This window comes from Lates calcarifer, linkage group LG2 (genome assembly GCF_001640805.2).
Source record: "Lates calcarifer isolate ASB-BC8 linkage group LG2, TLL_Latcal_v3, whole genome shotgun sequence".
NCBI lineage: Eukaryota > Metazoa > Chordata > Actinopteri > Centropomidae > Lates > Lates calcarifer.
Window position 1 is genome coordinate 2670780 of NC_066834.1, and position 14339 is coordinate 2685118.

Below are 14339 nucleotides of genomic sequence, written 5' to 3' on the forward strand. Positions count from 1 at the left end.
CAACAGCAGCATCAAGCCAAGCTGTGCGGCACACACAGCCTGTTGGTTACAGCCTCTTTATATTCTATCACATTCTCTCGCTGTGTAAACTCTACATCTATCATCTATAGCTGGCAACAAAGCTCAGGAAGAATATTTACTTTGTCTGGAAAGCATCACCACACACACAGATGAGAGCAGATCATACAAACTGGTTTTAAAACAAACAGATTAGAAAAACTAATCTATTATCATAACAGGGAAATACACTTCTCTGGTCTTACTGGTGATTTATATGTTACTGCAACATAATAGTTTTTCACACTGTCACCCTTTTTTAATTAAATATAATAAAACAAGATTATCACTTTGCCTCCAGGCTAATGGAAAACAGCTCTGCTGCTTTTAACAAATCAGTTCAAACCTAAACCTTATCATGAGGTACCTTTCAAAGTGATAATCCAACCATAATCTGCCGTACATTTAAACAATCAGACCCTGTATGCTTCAAAGACCATAGCACAAAGTTAAATGATACTTCTTCATGCTCAGGCTGTGGTCAGCCTCTGTTAATTACAATGAGTTCCAACAGTACCCAGTTTTCATCTTGGAAAATGTCATCAGATGTTGATGTATCAGAATTTCCACACAAACCTGTTAAAACTGTTCAGAATCATCTCAGGATTTTCCTAACACATTTTCTTTAAATGAGTTGGGGAAAACTGGGAAATGTCTCCAAATTGGTCTGAATAACCATACTGAGCAAATGCTCAGACAGCAAAGAATTGGATTATGCTGATGGATGGTGTAAGACATTTATAGAGATGTTAGATATTCATGAGACAGATTTGGGAAGTGTCACTTCAAGCAACTTTGTGTTCAGTCTGAACAGATATATGATGGTACAGCCACCATGGATTTTGTGTCTGATTGTCTTACACATCGGGAAACTGCACTTCTTTTGCAGTGTGCTGTGTATCTTTCAGTACTTCATTAAACAAACATGAAACAGTTCCCCTTTTGCTTTGTCAAGTGGATGATAGTAGCGGATGTGTGAGTCCATACAAAGTGGGATGCTCTGCTCTGATGCACTGAGTGTGCTCTGATGAAGGCTTTTTTTTGTCAATACATCACTCCTGAGGTCGCCACACACGCTGACAAGTAGCCTCAGCACTTCTTCAGTAATCACGCTGGATTAAAATGCTCTGTCATAACATCTGAGAAACATTAATCCCATCTCTGAAGTGCATTCCCTCGCTCATACAGTATGTTTGTGTTGCTTTGCTAATCAAGGCGTAGACACTGCATCTAAATTTCATCCATGTGTAGCCTGCAGGTACAAATCACCTGTGGACTTGTTTTAATTATCAGACAGAACCTGATTCCCTCACCTGTTCTAAATTCAGCCTAGTTATACACATACACCTCTGAACAAATTTACATGTCTGTGTGGTACAAGTTTCTACTGGAGGTGAGTAGACAATCTATGTAAACTAAGGTGTGTCCAACAAAATGCAGGTGAACAGACTCCAGCTTCCACTTAAGCAACCTGGATCCTAGATGTATCTGACATTCACTGCAGCCACAGGATGTGGCATTTTTTATTTGTTGAATGAAAAAATTAATATCTTTTAAAATAGCCAAGAATGTCTGTGTTGTACATTCACAGAACAATGCTGCGTATGTCATTCTGTTCTGTATATGCAATATGCAAAGACGTGGCTTTGGTGACAAAGTTGACAAACTGCATGCACATGTGAGAGTCTGTGCGTTCAGGAATCTGCAGAAACTCTCATATACAAAGTTCAGCCAGAAATGCCTTCCAGACAGGACTGACTTACATCAGTGTCATGAGATATCCCTGTGGATATTTGTGTTAAAGGGGTGTTCAACTATTGCACAATTAGTTGGTGAACTATTATTAAAGAGAAGCTCTGTGTGCACACATGCAGGCATAGCCTAGTATACAGTTCTGCAGTGACTTCCCGGTCCTGAAGGTAGCTTGTTATGCTCTCAGAGTGCCTGACATTTAGTGAGGTGTTGGACATAATTGTGGACAGACAGGCTACTGAGAAAATGCTGAGGTTACACTGGGTTGGCACGATGGCGCGACTGCAGCACAGTCCCAAATCTCTGTGTCTCCTCTGCTCTCTGTCATACATCCATCTGCTCAAGTCTCTCTCTTTTTCTGCCTGGGTCAGTGTTACACTCTGCTCAGATCAAGATTCTCTCCAGCATTTGTCACATCCCTGGCTCTGCTCCTGCGGTCTCTAATGATCCTGTCTCTCCCTATTCTGTCACACTACAGCAGCATTCTGTCCATCCTGAAGAATCTCACCCTGTCCTATCTCCATCTCACCCTCTGCCTCTCTCATCCTCTGCCTTCCCATCCTCATGCTCTCCCTCCTTCTTCTCCTCCTACCCACACACTCATTCAGTATTCATATTTTAGAGGACATTTATGAGCATGAAAACCGAGCGTGTGCATCTGCACCATTTTCGGCGCAGAGGAAACCTACATTTTCTCCTCTAGCCCTCCCCTGTCCCCCTCCTCTTCCTTATCTAGCTAATCCAGATTCTGGTTTTGGTTTCGTGTTGCTCATCTTTTTTTAGACTGAAAGCCATGTGCCACTCACTCCTACTCTCCCTCTGCCTCTTTCTCCATCTTTTTCTCCCACTACCACCCACTCAATCCCTTTCACCTCTTCCCACTCCATTTTCTCTCCTTTCAATTGATGTGATAGTATGTGCACTGTGCTTGCATGTGAGTGTTCGTGTGCACATGAATGTATTTTGTGTGTGTGTGTGCGCGTGTGTGTGTGTGTGTTGGTGGGGTGGTAACATATGTGTTCTGCCAACCTGTCTGTGGCTTGCTGCCACAAACCATGTACAGATCTGTTTGTCATTGTATCTGGTCAGATACTGAAAATAACTGCAGCAGTTTTGTCCAGGCAACACACCACTGCAGCCATAGGTTTTCAGCAATGTGCCAAATGTATTGTGGTACTTTAAACTGGCCTTTTTCCCACACTTGTTGTGAACAATTGTCTATTAATGGCCTCTCTGCAGAATCACATGATTTCACTTGTGCAGCTTATAGATTTTGCAATACATGCAAAGGGGAGGGGACGCACACGGATCAGCCTGCAAAGCCCCAAGCAAATCATCAATACTGTCTCATGGATATCATCACAGATGATGCTCTTTTACTTATGGCTTCTTTGGATCACTTGTCCAATGAGCACATCTAAAACTGAGGTGCATGCTATGATATCTACATCTCCAGATGACACCGGGGACACCTTACATAAATCAAAGTCTTTTACATGCACCAGATGGAACAAAAGGTTATGAGCGAACTGCAAACTTGAAAATGTTAATCACCTTGTTATCTCTTATGACCCTGCATTTCAAGCACCATTTCTGACAGTTAAATACAGAGAGGTTACACAGAGGCTACTGCTCTAAGAATAATCCATTCTCAGTCCTTTTCAAGGAAATTAACTGTTGTTAAAATAATGTTTGCCAGTGAAGATGTTTTTCGTCATACAGTATTACAGAAATGTTGAACATCTCTAAAATAAATACTTCTCTCACAAGCAGTCACCTACACAACATGAATGCAGCAACCGTGAACTCAACAGATTATATGAGCCTATGTATCTTGCTTCCAATTTATGTTAATTGTTACTTCTACTTCAAGTATTCCTTTCATACATGCTGTTTGTTACAACCAAGATGTCAGCAAAAACATGCACATGATATTTATGTTAAATCCAAAAAAGAAAGTGAAAGAAAATGAATCAAGAAAACTTGTCAGATTTTGACAGAAGAGGAACTAAACAAAATGCAAAACAGGATAAACATTGACAGACACAAAAAAACCAACCTAGTAAGTTACACCATATCTGACAGGACAACCCTTCTGTGAAAGTGACTGCACATCAATAATTATAGCTTAATGTGCAACTGACTACAGATCAATAATTATACCTTAATCTCTGGCCATGACATGGTTGTGTTATATTTCTCTCCAAGCTGAGCAGTAATCATAATGCATGCTTTAGGTGGTTATTAACTGCTCTATTTTAGCCAGTCTTTCATGTATACTTAGTATTCTTGATCTCAATTCTAACCATCCCTGATTTATACAGACTTCATTTGTTGGATGAGGCTGTCGCCAAAAATACAAGGCAATCATTTCTCTGCATTCCTGCAAGAGCAACAGTGGAACATCACAAATTACTAAATTTATTTCATCATTACTGCTGTTGGTTACCTGCAGAAACATTAACAGTCAAGCACTGCAAAATATTCTACTTTGCTGCTGCCTCATTCAAAAGCAGTGTCATTCCTTAGCTACCGGTGAAGAGCTAAACACCAGCATTAGATCCTGCTGAATCAAAATGATAAATTAGTAAGTCTGAAGTGGAGATGAGGAGCAAGTTTTCTGGCAGAAGAAGAGGTGACGTATGAGAAACTCTCACACACGCTGGGGAAAACAAAGGCACAACATATCTGCCAGGACTCACTGGAGGCGCTTGGTTTCCACTCAGGTTGAAGCCTACAGGGATACCAGTGGAACCAGATGTAAACACTGGTATTATTTGCATCGCTCTCGGCTTGACTGCCATCGTTTGCAACAAACTGAGCCTAACTTGATCCACAAAGCCAGTTTATTTACCAGCCGGTGTTAAACACGAGGCTAACCAATGACTGATGTACACCACAAATTCCACACTTAACGTCACATCACGTCACAGTGGTTGCAACTACAGAATTTAAAGATGGATGTTATGGAGGGATAGGGAGGAAAGTGGCAGGACAGTGCATCTGTGGGCCATAAACACCTCTGGGATTCTGCTCATAACAAACTCATCTGGTGCCTTAGTATAAAACAACAACAACAGGTCTATATCACAGTATGTGCTGAAGTCTTCATGTTACTCTCATAGCATACGTATTTATTGTTATTTTCCAACAGCCTTATATTTGTTTCTTGTCCTTGATGGGACAGCTCCACACTCCAACTGTCACCTCTGACTGTAAACATTGCATAGTGAAGGCATTTGCACTTTGAGTAGCACGAACATGAGAGAAGCAGGCTCAAATTATCACAGAAATATTCCCAGTGTGAATGATAAACAGGTGTGACATTCCCCTTGCTGTCACTGCACCAGGTCCTTGTTTAAAAAGGGAAGCATGTCATCTACTGCCGAGTCTGGATAATGTACAATATGATAATGTAATGTATGTGTGAGTCTGGTTAGTGTCAAGGCCAGTGTACTGATCAGTTGGCGCGTAAATAAGCAGAAAAACAAGTCAGCACCAACACTGGGAATGAGCTCTTGTCATTTTACTTGGTTTGAGGTCTGACTATTTTACACCAACTAGGATAAGAAACTGTCACATCACTTCGTGCCCTTGTAACATGTGACTGACATTTGTTATTATTTTGGCATTTTATACGTTAAATTGACAATAAAATAAGAGACAAATGAGCGAAAACCAGTGAAACTAAGGTTAGCTGCAACCCTTGGTGTTAGTATGTGCAACAGCATCCTAACGTGTGATACCAACAAGTCGATCAACAGCGGCGGCACAGTGTCTAATCTCATTTAATCAGGACAGCTGGTTAAGGTGGCATCCTGCGGGCCTGGCTAATGGAGATGTGGCCTAAGAAATGAGTCTAAAACCATGATAAGAACATGAGCTAAAAAAGCCGGGTCACACTGTCCGAGCCGCGGCGGGCTGGCTCACCTGGCATGTGCAATACAGCTAAAGGGATTTTATCAGTCAGGTTCATTAGTCTCCTCATCCGGTGGCTGCTGCCGCTCACCTGTATTTTGACGATGCCTTGCCAAGACCCACTGCATCGGTTCCGCTCGCTCTCCCATATCCCTCCGACTGCCGACCCGCCTCAGCCCCGCTCTCGCCGACACGGGCTCAGGGTTGGGGGGGATGAATTCATAAATGTCTCGCCGATAGAATTACAAAAACCGTACAGACGTCATTACAACAGGCGAATGAATGGACCCAGAGGTATTAAAGATCCGGAGGTTCCTCGGTTATCTGCCGGGTGTCAGGCAGACCTGATACATGCCATCAAAGAGAGTAATTAATTACACGGTCGTTTTCAAACCGCCGGAGACTGGCGGCTCGGTTGTCTGCTTAATTGCAACACGTCGTCAGCCGGGGGCAGTTCACTGATTGTGGGGCATTTTCATGTCCCCCCGTCGGAGCTCGGCATGATGATTCCCATCCACAGTCATCAGAGAACAGTCCCCTCGGGTTTGACCGAACAAGACGAGCCCTCCTTTCGTCTTTCTCTCACGTTGTAGTCAGTAGCTTGTGTGTGCCATCAGCCGGACAACTCCCGAATCCCAGCGCGGGGAGCAGCTAAACGGAGGTAGCTTTTCCCAGAGATTCTGGCCCATCCCCTCGGACATTTCTCCCCACAGGAAAAAATACGTACGAACTGGCTAGTCCCCTTCCGCGTTTGGCAGCGCAAATCCCGTTTTGTTTACGCACACCTGACTGGCTTTTGTAAATGGCAGACCACAGACACTTTGGAGATCCTGCGGAGAAAGGGCGCCACTGGTGGTTTGTGAATATCAAGGAATCGGGATCAAAGAGAGCAGTGTTTGTCGAGAGGGTGCCTCTCCCCTTTGTGTCACCCAGGAAGACCCCGGGGGGTTGACACTCTTTCTGTGCAGTTGTTAGATAGTTTGGGGAAGCGGTTAAACATTATTAAATATAGCATTAGCCTACCGCAAAGGCACAACCGTTGTTTTATTTAGCCCGGTTTTGCCACCGCGCATGCGTAGTTTAGTATTTACCCAACGCAACGTACGTTACCACAGCGACGAAAGAGAACCCCAGATTTGTGTGGAAAATAAACTGGGATTTTAAAGAACATTTTGTACCAAACGTACACAACCCCATATTTAAAGGGTTTTCCGTGTAATAGTCTCAACACATGTGTACTTTTTAAAAATCATCATTCAGGTATATTTAGTGTCCTCTACGTTTCGTGTCTAGTCCTTGGTGTATTTGATTTATTCTGTGTCACATCATCGACCCAACTCAAAACACCAAATTGTACATTAAGAGAACTGGAACTGGCATAAAATCGGTGGAGAAGCTCGATGTTGGATTTTGGAGTTCGTTTGACGAGCTTGGGTTCATATCTGACTCGTTGTGGCAGCGTTACGTCAACCGGTACGCACTTCAACGACGACTCCGTGCGTTACCGATTCCTATCTTGACACGGTGCGCTCCTCTTTGGATGGACGTATACTGGGCGTGGATCAGCGTCACGCCATAAAACCTACACTTGAGGATAGGTGTACTGTCATCTGTCAAAAATGCAGGCGAGCAAGCAAAAGCTGAGCCAACAAGCTACTGAAAAGAGATCAAATGAGTGAGAAAAACCTCATTCAGAAGACTTGGTTTAGTTCAGTCACAGGGAGTTACCGCTCTCACGCAGCCCTGCTGCCAAGACTGCTGACCTCTGGGCTGGGGGTTACTTAGCAGATCATCTCCTGTCTGAAAATAGATTGGAGGCTATCTGTCATTGTTGTGTCAGTGGCAACAGGTTTCTTTTTGTTAAATACATTTATAATGTTGTTTGGCATGAAATAAATGATGTGAGAAACATATTGCTCTGCATATTTGCATTTCTCACGCTATGCAGCACATTTGCATGGACGGGTGATTCCCCTTCATAGAGGAGAAAACAACATGATTCATTCCCTTATAAAATGACTGGATGAGTGCTCAGCAATCTTGTGGGAAATAACAGATGATGATGGTTAGAGATGTCACTGGGGTGGGTGTTGGTCGGGCAAAATGCTGAAAAGGTTGAAGCACGTTTATACCAGTTTCTGCCCCAGCAACTTCATCATAATGAACTGTCCTTGTACTGCATCTGTGACCTCTGTTACTGTCTAAGTCAGATCTGTGGTCAATCAGTGGTAATGGCCCTCTGAGATGGTTTTTTTTTTCAGGTTGATTAAAGCAAGCTCCTCCTCAGTGCGTTCTGGGTAGGGTCCAGCCTCGACAGGATAAGCAGCAGGTACAGAGACTGAATGGATGAATAGGGAGGGAGAGAGGGTAAGAGAGAAAAAGCAAATAATGTGGTTAATAAAATCAATTAATTAGTTATTAGAATAATTCTCATTATGTTGTATCATACATTTTTTGCTGTGCAGGCTCTGCACTCCAGCACATTGGCTTTGAAATGAAACAGTGAGGCAAAAGCATTTTTTTTTGTTTTGTTTTTAAATTAGGATGATGTTTAAATACCATGGATGAACAGCATATGATCTGTGTATAAACAGGATTATGATTCTTGTACAGACTGTCAACAAAATGGACATAAATACCCTCAAACATACCCAAAGGTGACAGTTTGCACTTAAACCTGAGTTGCTGTTTAACTTGAAATCAAACACGCTTGAGGAAAAACAGCAAAAATGTAATTTTCTTGTTTTGTTACTTGTATCATTTTAACAAGATCTCATGTGAGCTGTGTGAAGCAACCCTTACTACAACCTTTTTAAAAAATGGATTAAGAAAACTAGATTAAAACCCAGGATGGAATGAAATGAGAGACTCCCCCTATTCTTAGGACTAGATGGTACATCCCAGTCTCTCCTCCTCTCTCTCTCATTCTCCTCCCTCCTGCTTTCAGTGTCCTCCATCTCTCCGCTGTCTCTCATTTTCTTATATTAAGGACATTCTGACTTCCAGAGACTGCTGTGGTTCCTCCTCCATCTGTTACTCTTGTAATCTCTTCAGAGCTGTTGGAGAGGTATGTAACGTCCATATTTCCTCTCATCACGTCACTGCAGGATTTAATAGGGAGCATTTTTGTAAAGATGTGTCCAGCCTATGTTCTGTAAGCTGCTATGATGCATTCATTCTATTTCTGCAGTATTTATTCCTCCTTCATTCTTTTTGCTCATTTGCATTGTCACTGATTTCCTCTATCGCAGTCAGTGTGGTCCTTATTTCTTTCCTCCATTTTGTCCTCCATTTATAGCTCATATGACTCATGCAGTTTTAAAGTGGGAGAACAGAGAGCAAGACAGAGGAAGAGATTAAATCTTTCTGTTATTGCATCTGAATTAGGCTCTTTCCTGGATCACAGAAATAAAGATTTAGCCCTTGACTATGAGTAGGCTCTGCAGCTGCAGTACCATACTCCCTTTGTCCATTACAAAGCTAACAGATTGTCCCATGAAAAAGCTTTACACAGGAAACTGTCGTAACATTATGTCTTCAGAGGAAGATTATGTCACAGCAGCTGGGACCAAAATAAACAATTCCCTGTCCTTCTGAGCATCGGAGTCTTCCCATCAATGTCATCTTTCCCCAAGGTCACATTTAAGGCCCCACAGCCACATGACTGCTTTCCTGCTGTACAGTGAATCCATGGATATAAAGGGCTCTGTCATATGTCAGTGTCTCTACACTCAACAGAGCAGGTAACATGATGTCTGAGCCTAATTTAGAGGGATAATCTGGCTGTGTCTGTTTGCTGTTTTTCCTCAGTGAAGCAGCACAGAGCTGACCTTATAAAGACTCCTCCCGACCAGACCACACCTCTGTCCCCGAGTCCATGGAAGCTAAGGCCAAGTCCGGGGCTCCAGCGCCCAAGGCAGCATCTAAAGCGGAGAAGAAGGAGCCGGCAGCCCCACGCAAGGCCGACCCTGCGCCTGCAGCCCCTGAGCCTGAGCATCCTCCTTCCCAGGATGGGGCAGCAGAAGCTGAAGCTGCAGCGGCAGGTGACGAGGCTGCGGCCTCAGGCACAGACTCTCTGGAACACCTGAAGCCCTTTCTCATTGGTGGCGCCGTTATTGCTGCAGGAGCCATCTTGCTGGGAGTGTTGTTACTGGCGAGGAGAAATTAGAGCATCATTGCTGATTGGTTCACAGACTACCATGGTACAGATGGGGGATGGGGGCCACTGTGCAAATTACGTTGTGTTTTTTTGGTCTTTTTTTGGCCTGCTTTCACTCGTGGTGAATCAAACCATTCAAGTTTTGATCAAGGCTGTATATGGAGCATAATTACACATAGCATATGCATGAAGTTGCTTCAAAACTGCATCTGAACTGTAATAATCTATTTCTTAAGAAAAAAAAACTCACACTGTAGTACTGAGCTCTAAAGCCAAAAATCTATACAGGTAGCTTACTCAACTGCTTCATCTTGTTTAATCTAGTTTGTACAAATATTGACATGATCTTGCCATATTTGTACATTCTTGCACTGGAAATGAGCCTGGTTCACTTTGCTAAAAGATAATGAAAAACTATATTCACAATGTTGAAACGTAGAGATATTAATACTGGCAATCAGAGTTGTTCTAGGTTTTATTTTACTTTTAAATAAGAGGGACAGAAAGAACAGGCCTGAAAGCAGCTGGGAATATGCATTATAATGTATTTGGCTAAATCAATGCCTAACCAAACCCAAATAGAGAACGGCACAGTGCAATTTAAAGAATCTTTTTTTTTTAGAGATAGAAAGTATAAGCATGCAGTCGTGTAGTCGATGGGATGTAGGAGGTTGTTGGAGAGAAAACCAGGTACAGTGTGTGGCAGAGAAGAATAATGAAGTTACTTCTTGCTGTAGAATAAGAAAGAGTTTTATTTTACTGTCAAATGATGTCAGAGATCAATAACCTTTCATGTCTTACACAATAGACACAGTCGTGCTGGTTCAATCTGTTTACATCTTACAGTAGATACTTAGCTGTAGCAGCCATTAGTGTTGCCATATCAGGTTTAAAACCTGCTGCCAAAACATGGGAATTGTTTCCGTCTTCGCCGTGCACCCCTTATGTGGACAAATATCTTGTTTTTGAAACCTCATAAATAACAAGGTACAACTATAACGTAATGAGAGCATCCTAGGTTGCTAATACAATGACAGCGAGGTGTAGATGAACTACTGTTGTATAGTTTACTCACCAGAAAAAAAAAAATGTTAAGCAGCCACAATTTTGTTGCTGCATACACTCGCCTGTACAGCTGTACACAATATTGTCCACTCACATGTAAAGCTCATGGGGATGTTCCTGTTGCATACGTAGATAGCAGAAAGACCGTTCTGAGTGTGAAACACACCTTTACTTATTTTAGTTGTGAGGGTATGTGTGAACACATTACCAACCACATATATTGTACCAACATACCACAGTCAACACCCCAAACACATCCAAAGGATAGTATGCCAACACCAAAACAAACTTCACCTTACATTGTACGATACAGTGTACCAAAAAAAAAAAGAAAAGAAAAATCCTATTTTCATAAATTCAACAGCGTATAAATGCAATAATTCAGATAGGATTCCTCATTTAGCACATGTGCTGTAGCAAGTTAAATTACATAAATGATGATGTAATAATAATGTTGGTGATTATGATGTATAGTGATGGTAATGACGGAGATGTTACAGATGATGATGATGATGATGTTTTTCATGGTGACTGTGATGATGATAATGATGGTTATGATATATTTTTGATATATTTCTAACATATTGTCCTTATGCACACTCCCCTCTGACCCCAAACTCCTCAATGTAAAAAAAGAAAGAGGCTGTAATCCAACCTTTATTAAAGGCAGTGAACCAGCCCAAGTGAGTATTTCTTACATACATAACAACTTCACTCTTTATTTAATGTTATTCAGAATTATATATTTGCAAATAGAGTTTCAACTCTATGGATTAACTAGAGGTGAAATTGTCTTTCGGGTAAACTGATCCTTCATTTGAGTTTGTGTATTTTGCAGTGTCAGACAATATAGTAATAAAGATTTATGTCATGATCTTAAGGCTATCCTACTAAATCTTCATTTTATTTTCTGCATTCTGTGATATGTGTTGAATGCTTTTTGTTCCCATCTCCATCTTTCATCCTCCATCTTTTTGAAATACAGAGTAATATCATATCTCTGCTATTAGATGACAATCTTAAAAACCTTTAGACCTTTTCATCTCAGTTTAAAATGTCACTGCAGTAGGATGGCCCTTAGAAGATTCGATAAGCTCTGAAGTTACATGGACAAAAAAGCACAGTCCTCAAAATTCAAGGCCGAGAACTAATGTCTTCAATTATCTTTGACAAGAAAATTTATGGTTCAACTGTAAAATATCTTGCTGCAGTCACAAAACGTCTTTACTCCTTAATAAACACATTTGAGGGATACTTACTAAAAATAATCAAGTGTTTGTGAACAGAAAAAGACACAGCTCTACTGTGCTCTACCTGAGGAGACAATGTTTCCCTGTCCTGGCTGATTGGACCTTCAGGTCTGAGCTGTGTCAACTATACTGGGAGTTTGTTGAGGTCAGTCCCCAAAAGAATACAGGTGCAACTTGTGCGCTCTTACACATCTGAGGTCTGCTCAGCCAAAATAAGTTAAAACAGCCTTGTGCAGAGTGGTGGCATGGTTTGTTTTGGGGAGTCTGCAGTTTGTCACTATACACAGTTACAGTAGGAAAGCTTTTGGTGAATCATCAGAAAAGCCAAATTTACTCTCAGATGCAATTTTGTCAGGTACACCTTATTATAACCACAGCAGTCTAATACAACAGACCAACAGCAGAATCCCACCACCATGTGGTTTATATAGTGTGTTGAATCGATTTTAAATGGTCATTTTTGGAGGGTGCAATTAGTAGTGCTGTTGTGACGTATTGTGTTACACGGTCAGTACATCAGTAAGAGTAGGCTGTGTGTGATAAACTGTTAAACTTTATTATGGTTAACATTTGCGGAAGTTGTGCTTTTATTTTGAAGGAAATAACCGGATGTCTTTACTGTTGTTGTAGCAGGAGCAAGCGAGGGAAGCCGCCATCCCTCTCCAACAGCCACTTTCTACTTTACTAACATTATATTGAAGGTGAATAGATTGGTGAAGGTGAGTAAATATAATCAAACGCTTTGTAGAGGTTGTGTTTTGACGAGTAAATAACTAACAATACATCAACTCGTGGTAATACGTTACTAGCGGCTAACGTTAGCTAACAGTTTACTGTTGTGCTAATCGCGTGGTTACAGTCGACAGGACTCCACACTACTAAATACAGAGGTTACTGTAGGTAAAGTCTTATTCTGTGTTAATCTTTTCTACGAAAACACGCCAATTACAGCTAAATTTTGTACGTACACTCCCGGCAACACAGGCGTTAGCTATCCAACACAACAGCTAATATAACTTGAATTTCTCAGGAGTAGGACTCTCATTCGTCTAATCATATAACCACTTAAAAGATTTACCATCAGTGGTTCTTGTATAAAAATTAAATGGTTTCGTTTCACGAGATATTGATGTGCCTCTTGTTTCCAGGTGTCCTAAAATGATCATCCCAATCAGGTGCTTCACGTGTGGGAAGATCGTGGGTAACAAGTGGGAGGCTTACCTCGGCTTACTCCAAGCAGAGTACACCGAGGGGTAAGTTGATACCTGCAGGTCTGTAGTTGCTGTTAAGTGGGAGCAGCTGTACCAGATGAATTTTCTGGAAGCAGTCAAATAGAAATAAACTACACATGAAAACCTTTTAGCCTCATGAGTTGTCGCGGGTATGCTCACTTCCTCTAAGGTTTCAGACCCGGGATGCAACGATGGAATGAATAATAGCAATTACCTGAGGCCATTTAGACTACTATCCTCACTATTGTCTGCACTAATGTCCATATACTTTACTTATTCACTCAGCGATCTGTATGTCCTGCATTAGCACTGACTTTACCTCGTCTCTCCCTCTTAAGTGATGCCCTTGATGCCCTGGGCCTGAAGAGATACTGCTGCCGGAGGATGCTCCTTTCTCACGTGGATCTTATTGAGAAACTGTTGAACTATGCTCCGCTGGAGAAGTGATGTGAACTGGCCACCTTCAAGAACTGCATGGACTTTATGGGGCTGTGGCACAGACAGATTATTTTGCTGATGTGTGACAACAAAGGATGACCACAGTGAAGACTTTTGAAATATTAGTTTGTTGCATTGATATTTGATGCTGTATTTCTTTCTAAATAAAGGTGTTTAATTTGACATTATAACCTGTGGTACTGGCTTTTCTAGCAACCTCAACCTTTCTACTGAAACTAAAAGGTGGAAAATTAGCTCTCATGCTGTGGACTGAAGCAAACCAGCACCTCAAATCCTGGAGACAAAGACCCCTATCAGACTAAAACACTGTTTTGCAGAGCACATGAATCACTGCTTTGATCATTAGCAATAAAAGTATTTAGTCACCTAACTGTTTTGACTGCTTCAAGTTAAAATCTGGTTTTTAATGCTTTACTGGAATATGAATATACAAATATAGGAAATATA

General features: G+C 41.6%; 2 protein-coding genes and 1 long non-coding RNA gene across 3 annotated transcripts in view; 2 read left to right on the top strand and 1 right to left on the bottom strand.

The window, feature by feature from the left end:
• The window catches only part of dagla (diacylglycerol lipase, alpha), a 33535-nt gene extending 26960 nt beyond the window's left edge, over window positions 1-6575 (bottom strand). The window contains 1 exon segment of the mRNA XM_051073790.1: window positions 5819-6575. The gene's annotated coding sequence lies outside the window, so the exon portion shown is untranslated.
• A 298-nt stretch (window positions 6576-6873) lies between these two features.
• Window positions 6874-11831, top strand: LOC108889661 (uncharacterized). Its single transcript, XR_007814096.1, has 2 exons — window positions 6874-8794; window positions 9538-11831. It is a non-coding gene; the product is annotated as an uncharacterized LOC108889661 (long non-coding RNA).
• Window positions 11832-12767: 936 nt separating this feature from the next.
• polr2l (RNA polymerase II, I and III subunit L) lies at window positions 12768-14062 on the top strand. The gene is made up of 3 exons (XM_018686235.2): window positions 12768-12920; window positions 13350-13454; window positions 13772-14062. The coding sequence occupies exons 2-3, from the start codon at window positions 13360-13362 to the stop codon at window positions 13878-13880; spliced, it is 204 nt and encodes a 67-aa protein (XP_018541751.1). The 5' UTR covers window positions 12768-12920; window positions 13350-13359; the 3' UTR covers window positions 13881-14062.
• The last annotated feature ends 277 nt before the right edge of the window (window positions 14063-14339 follow it).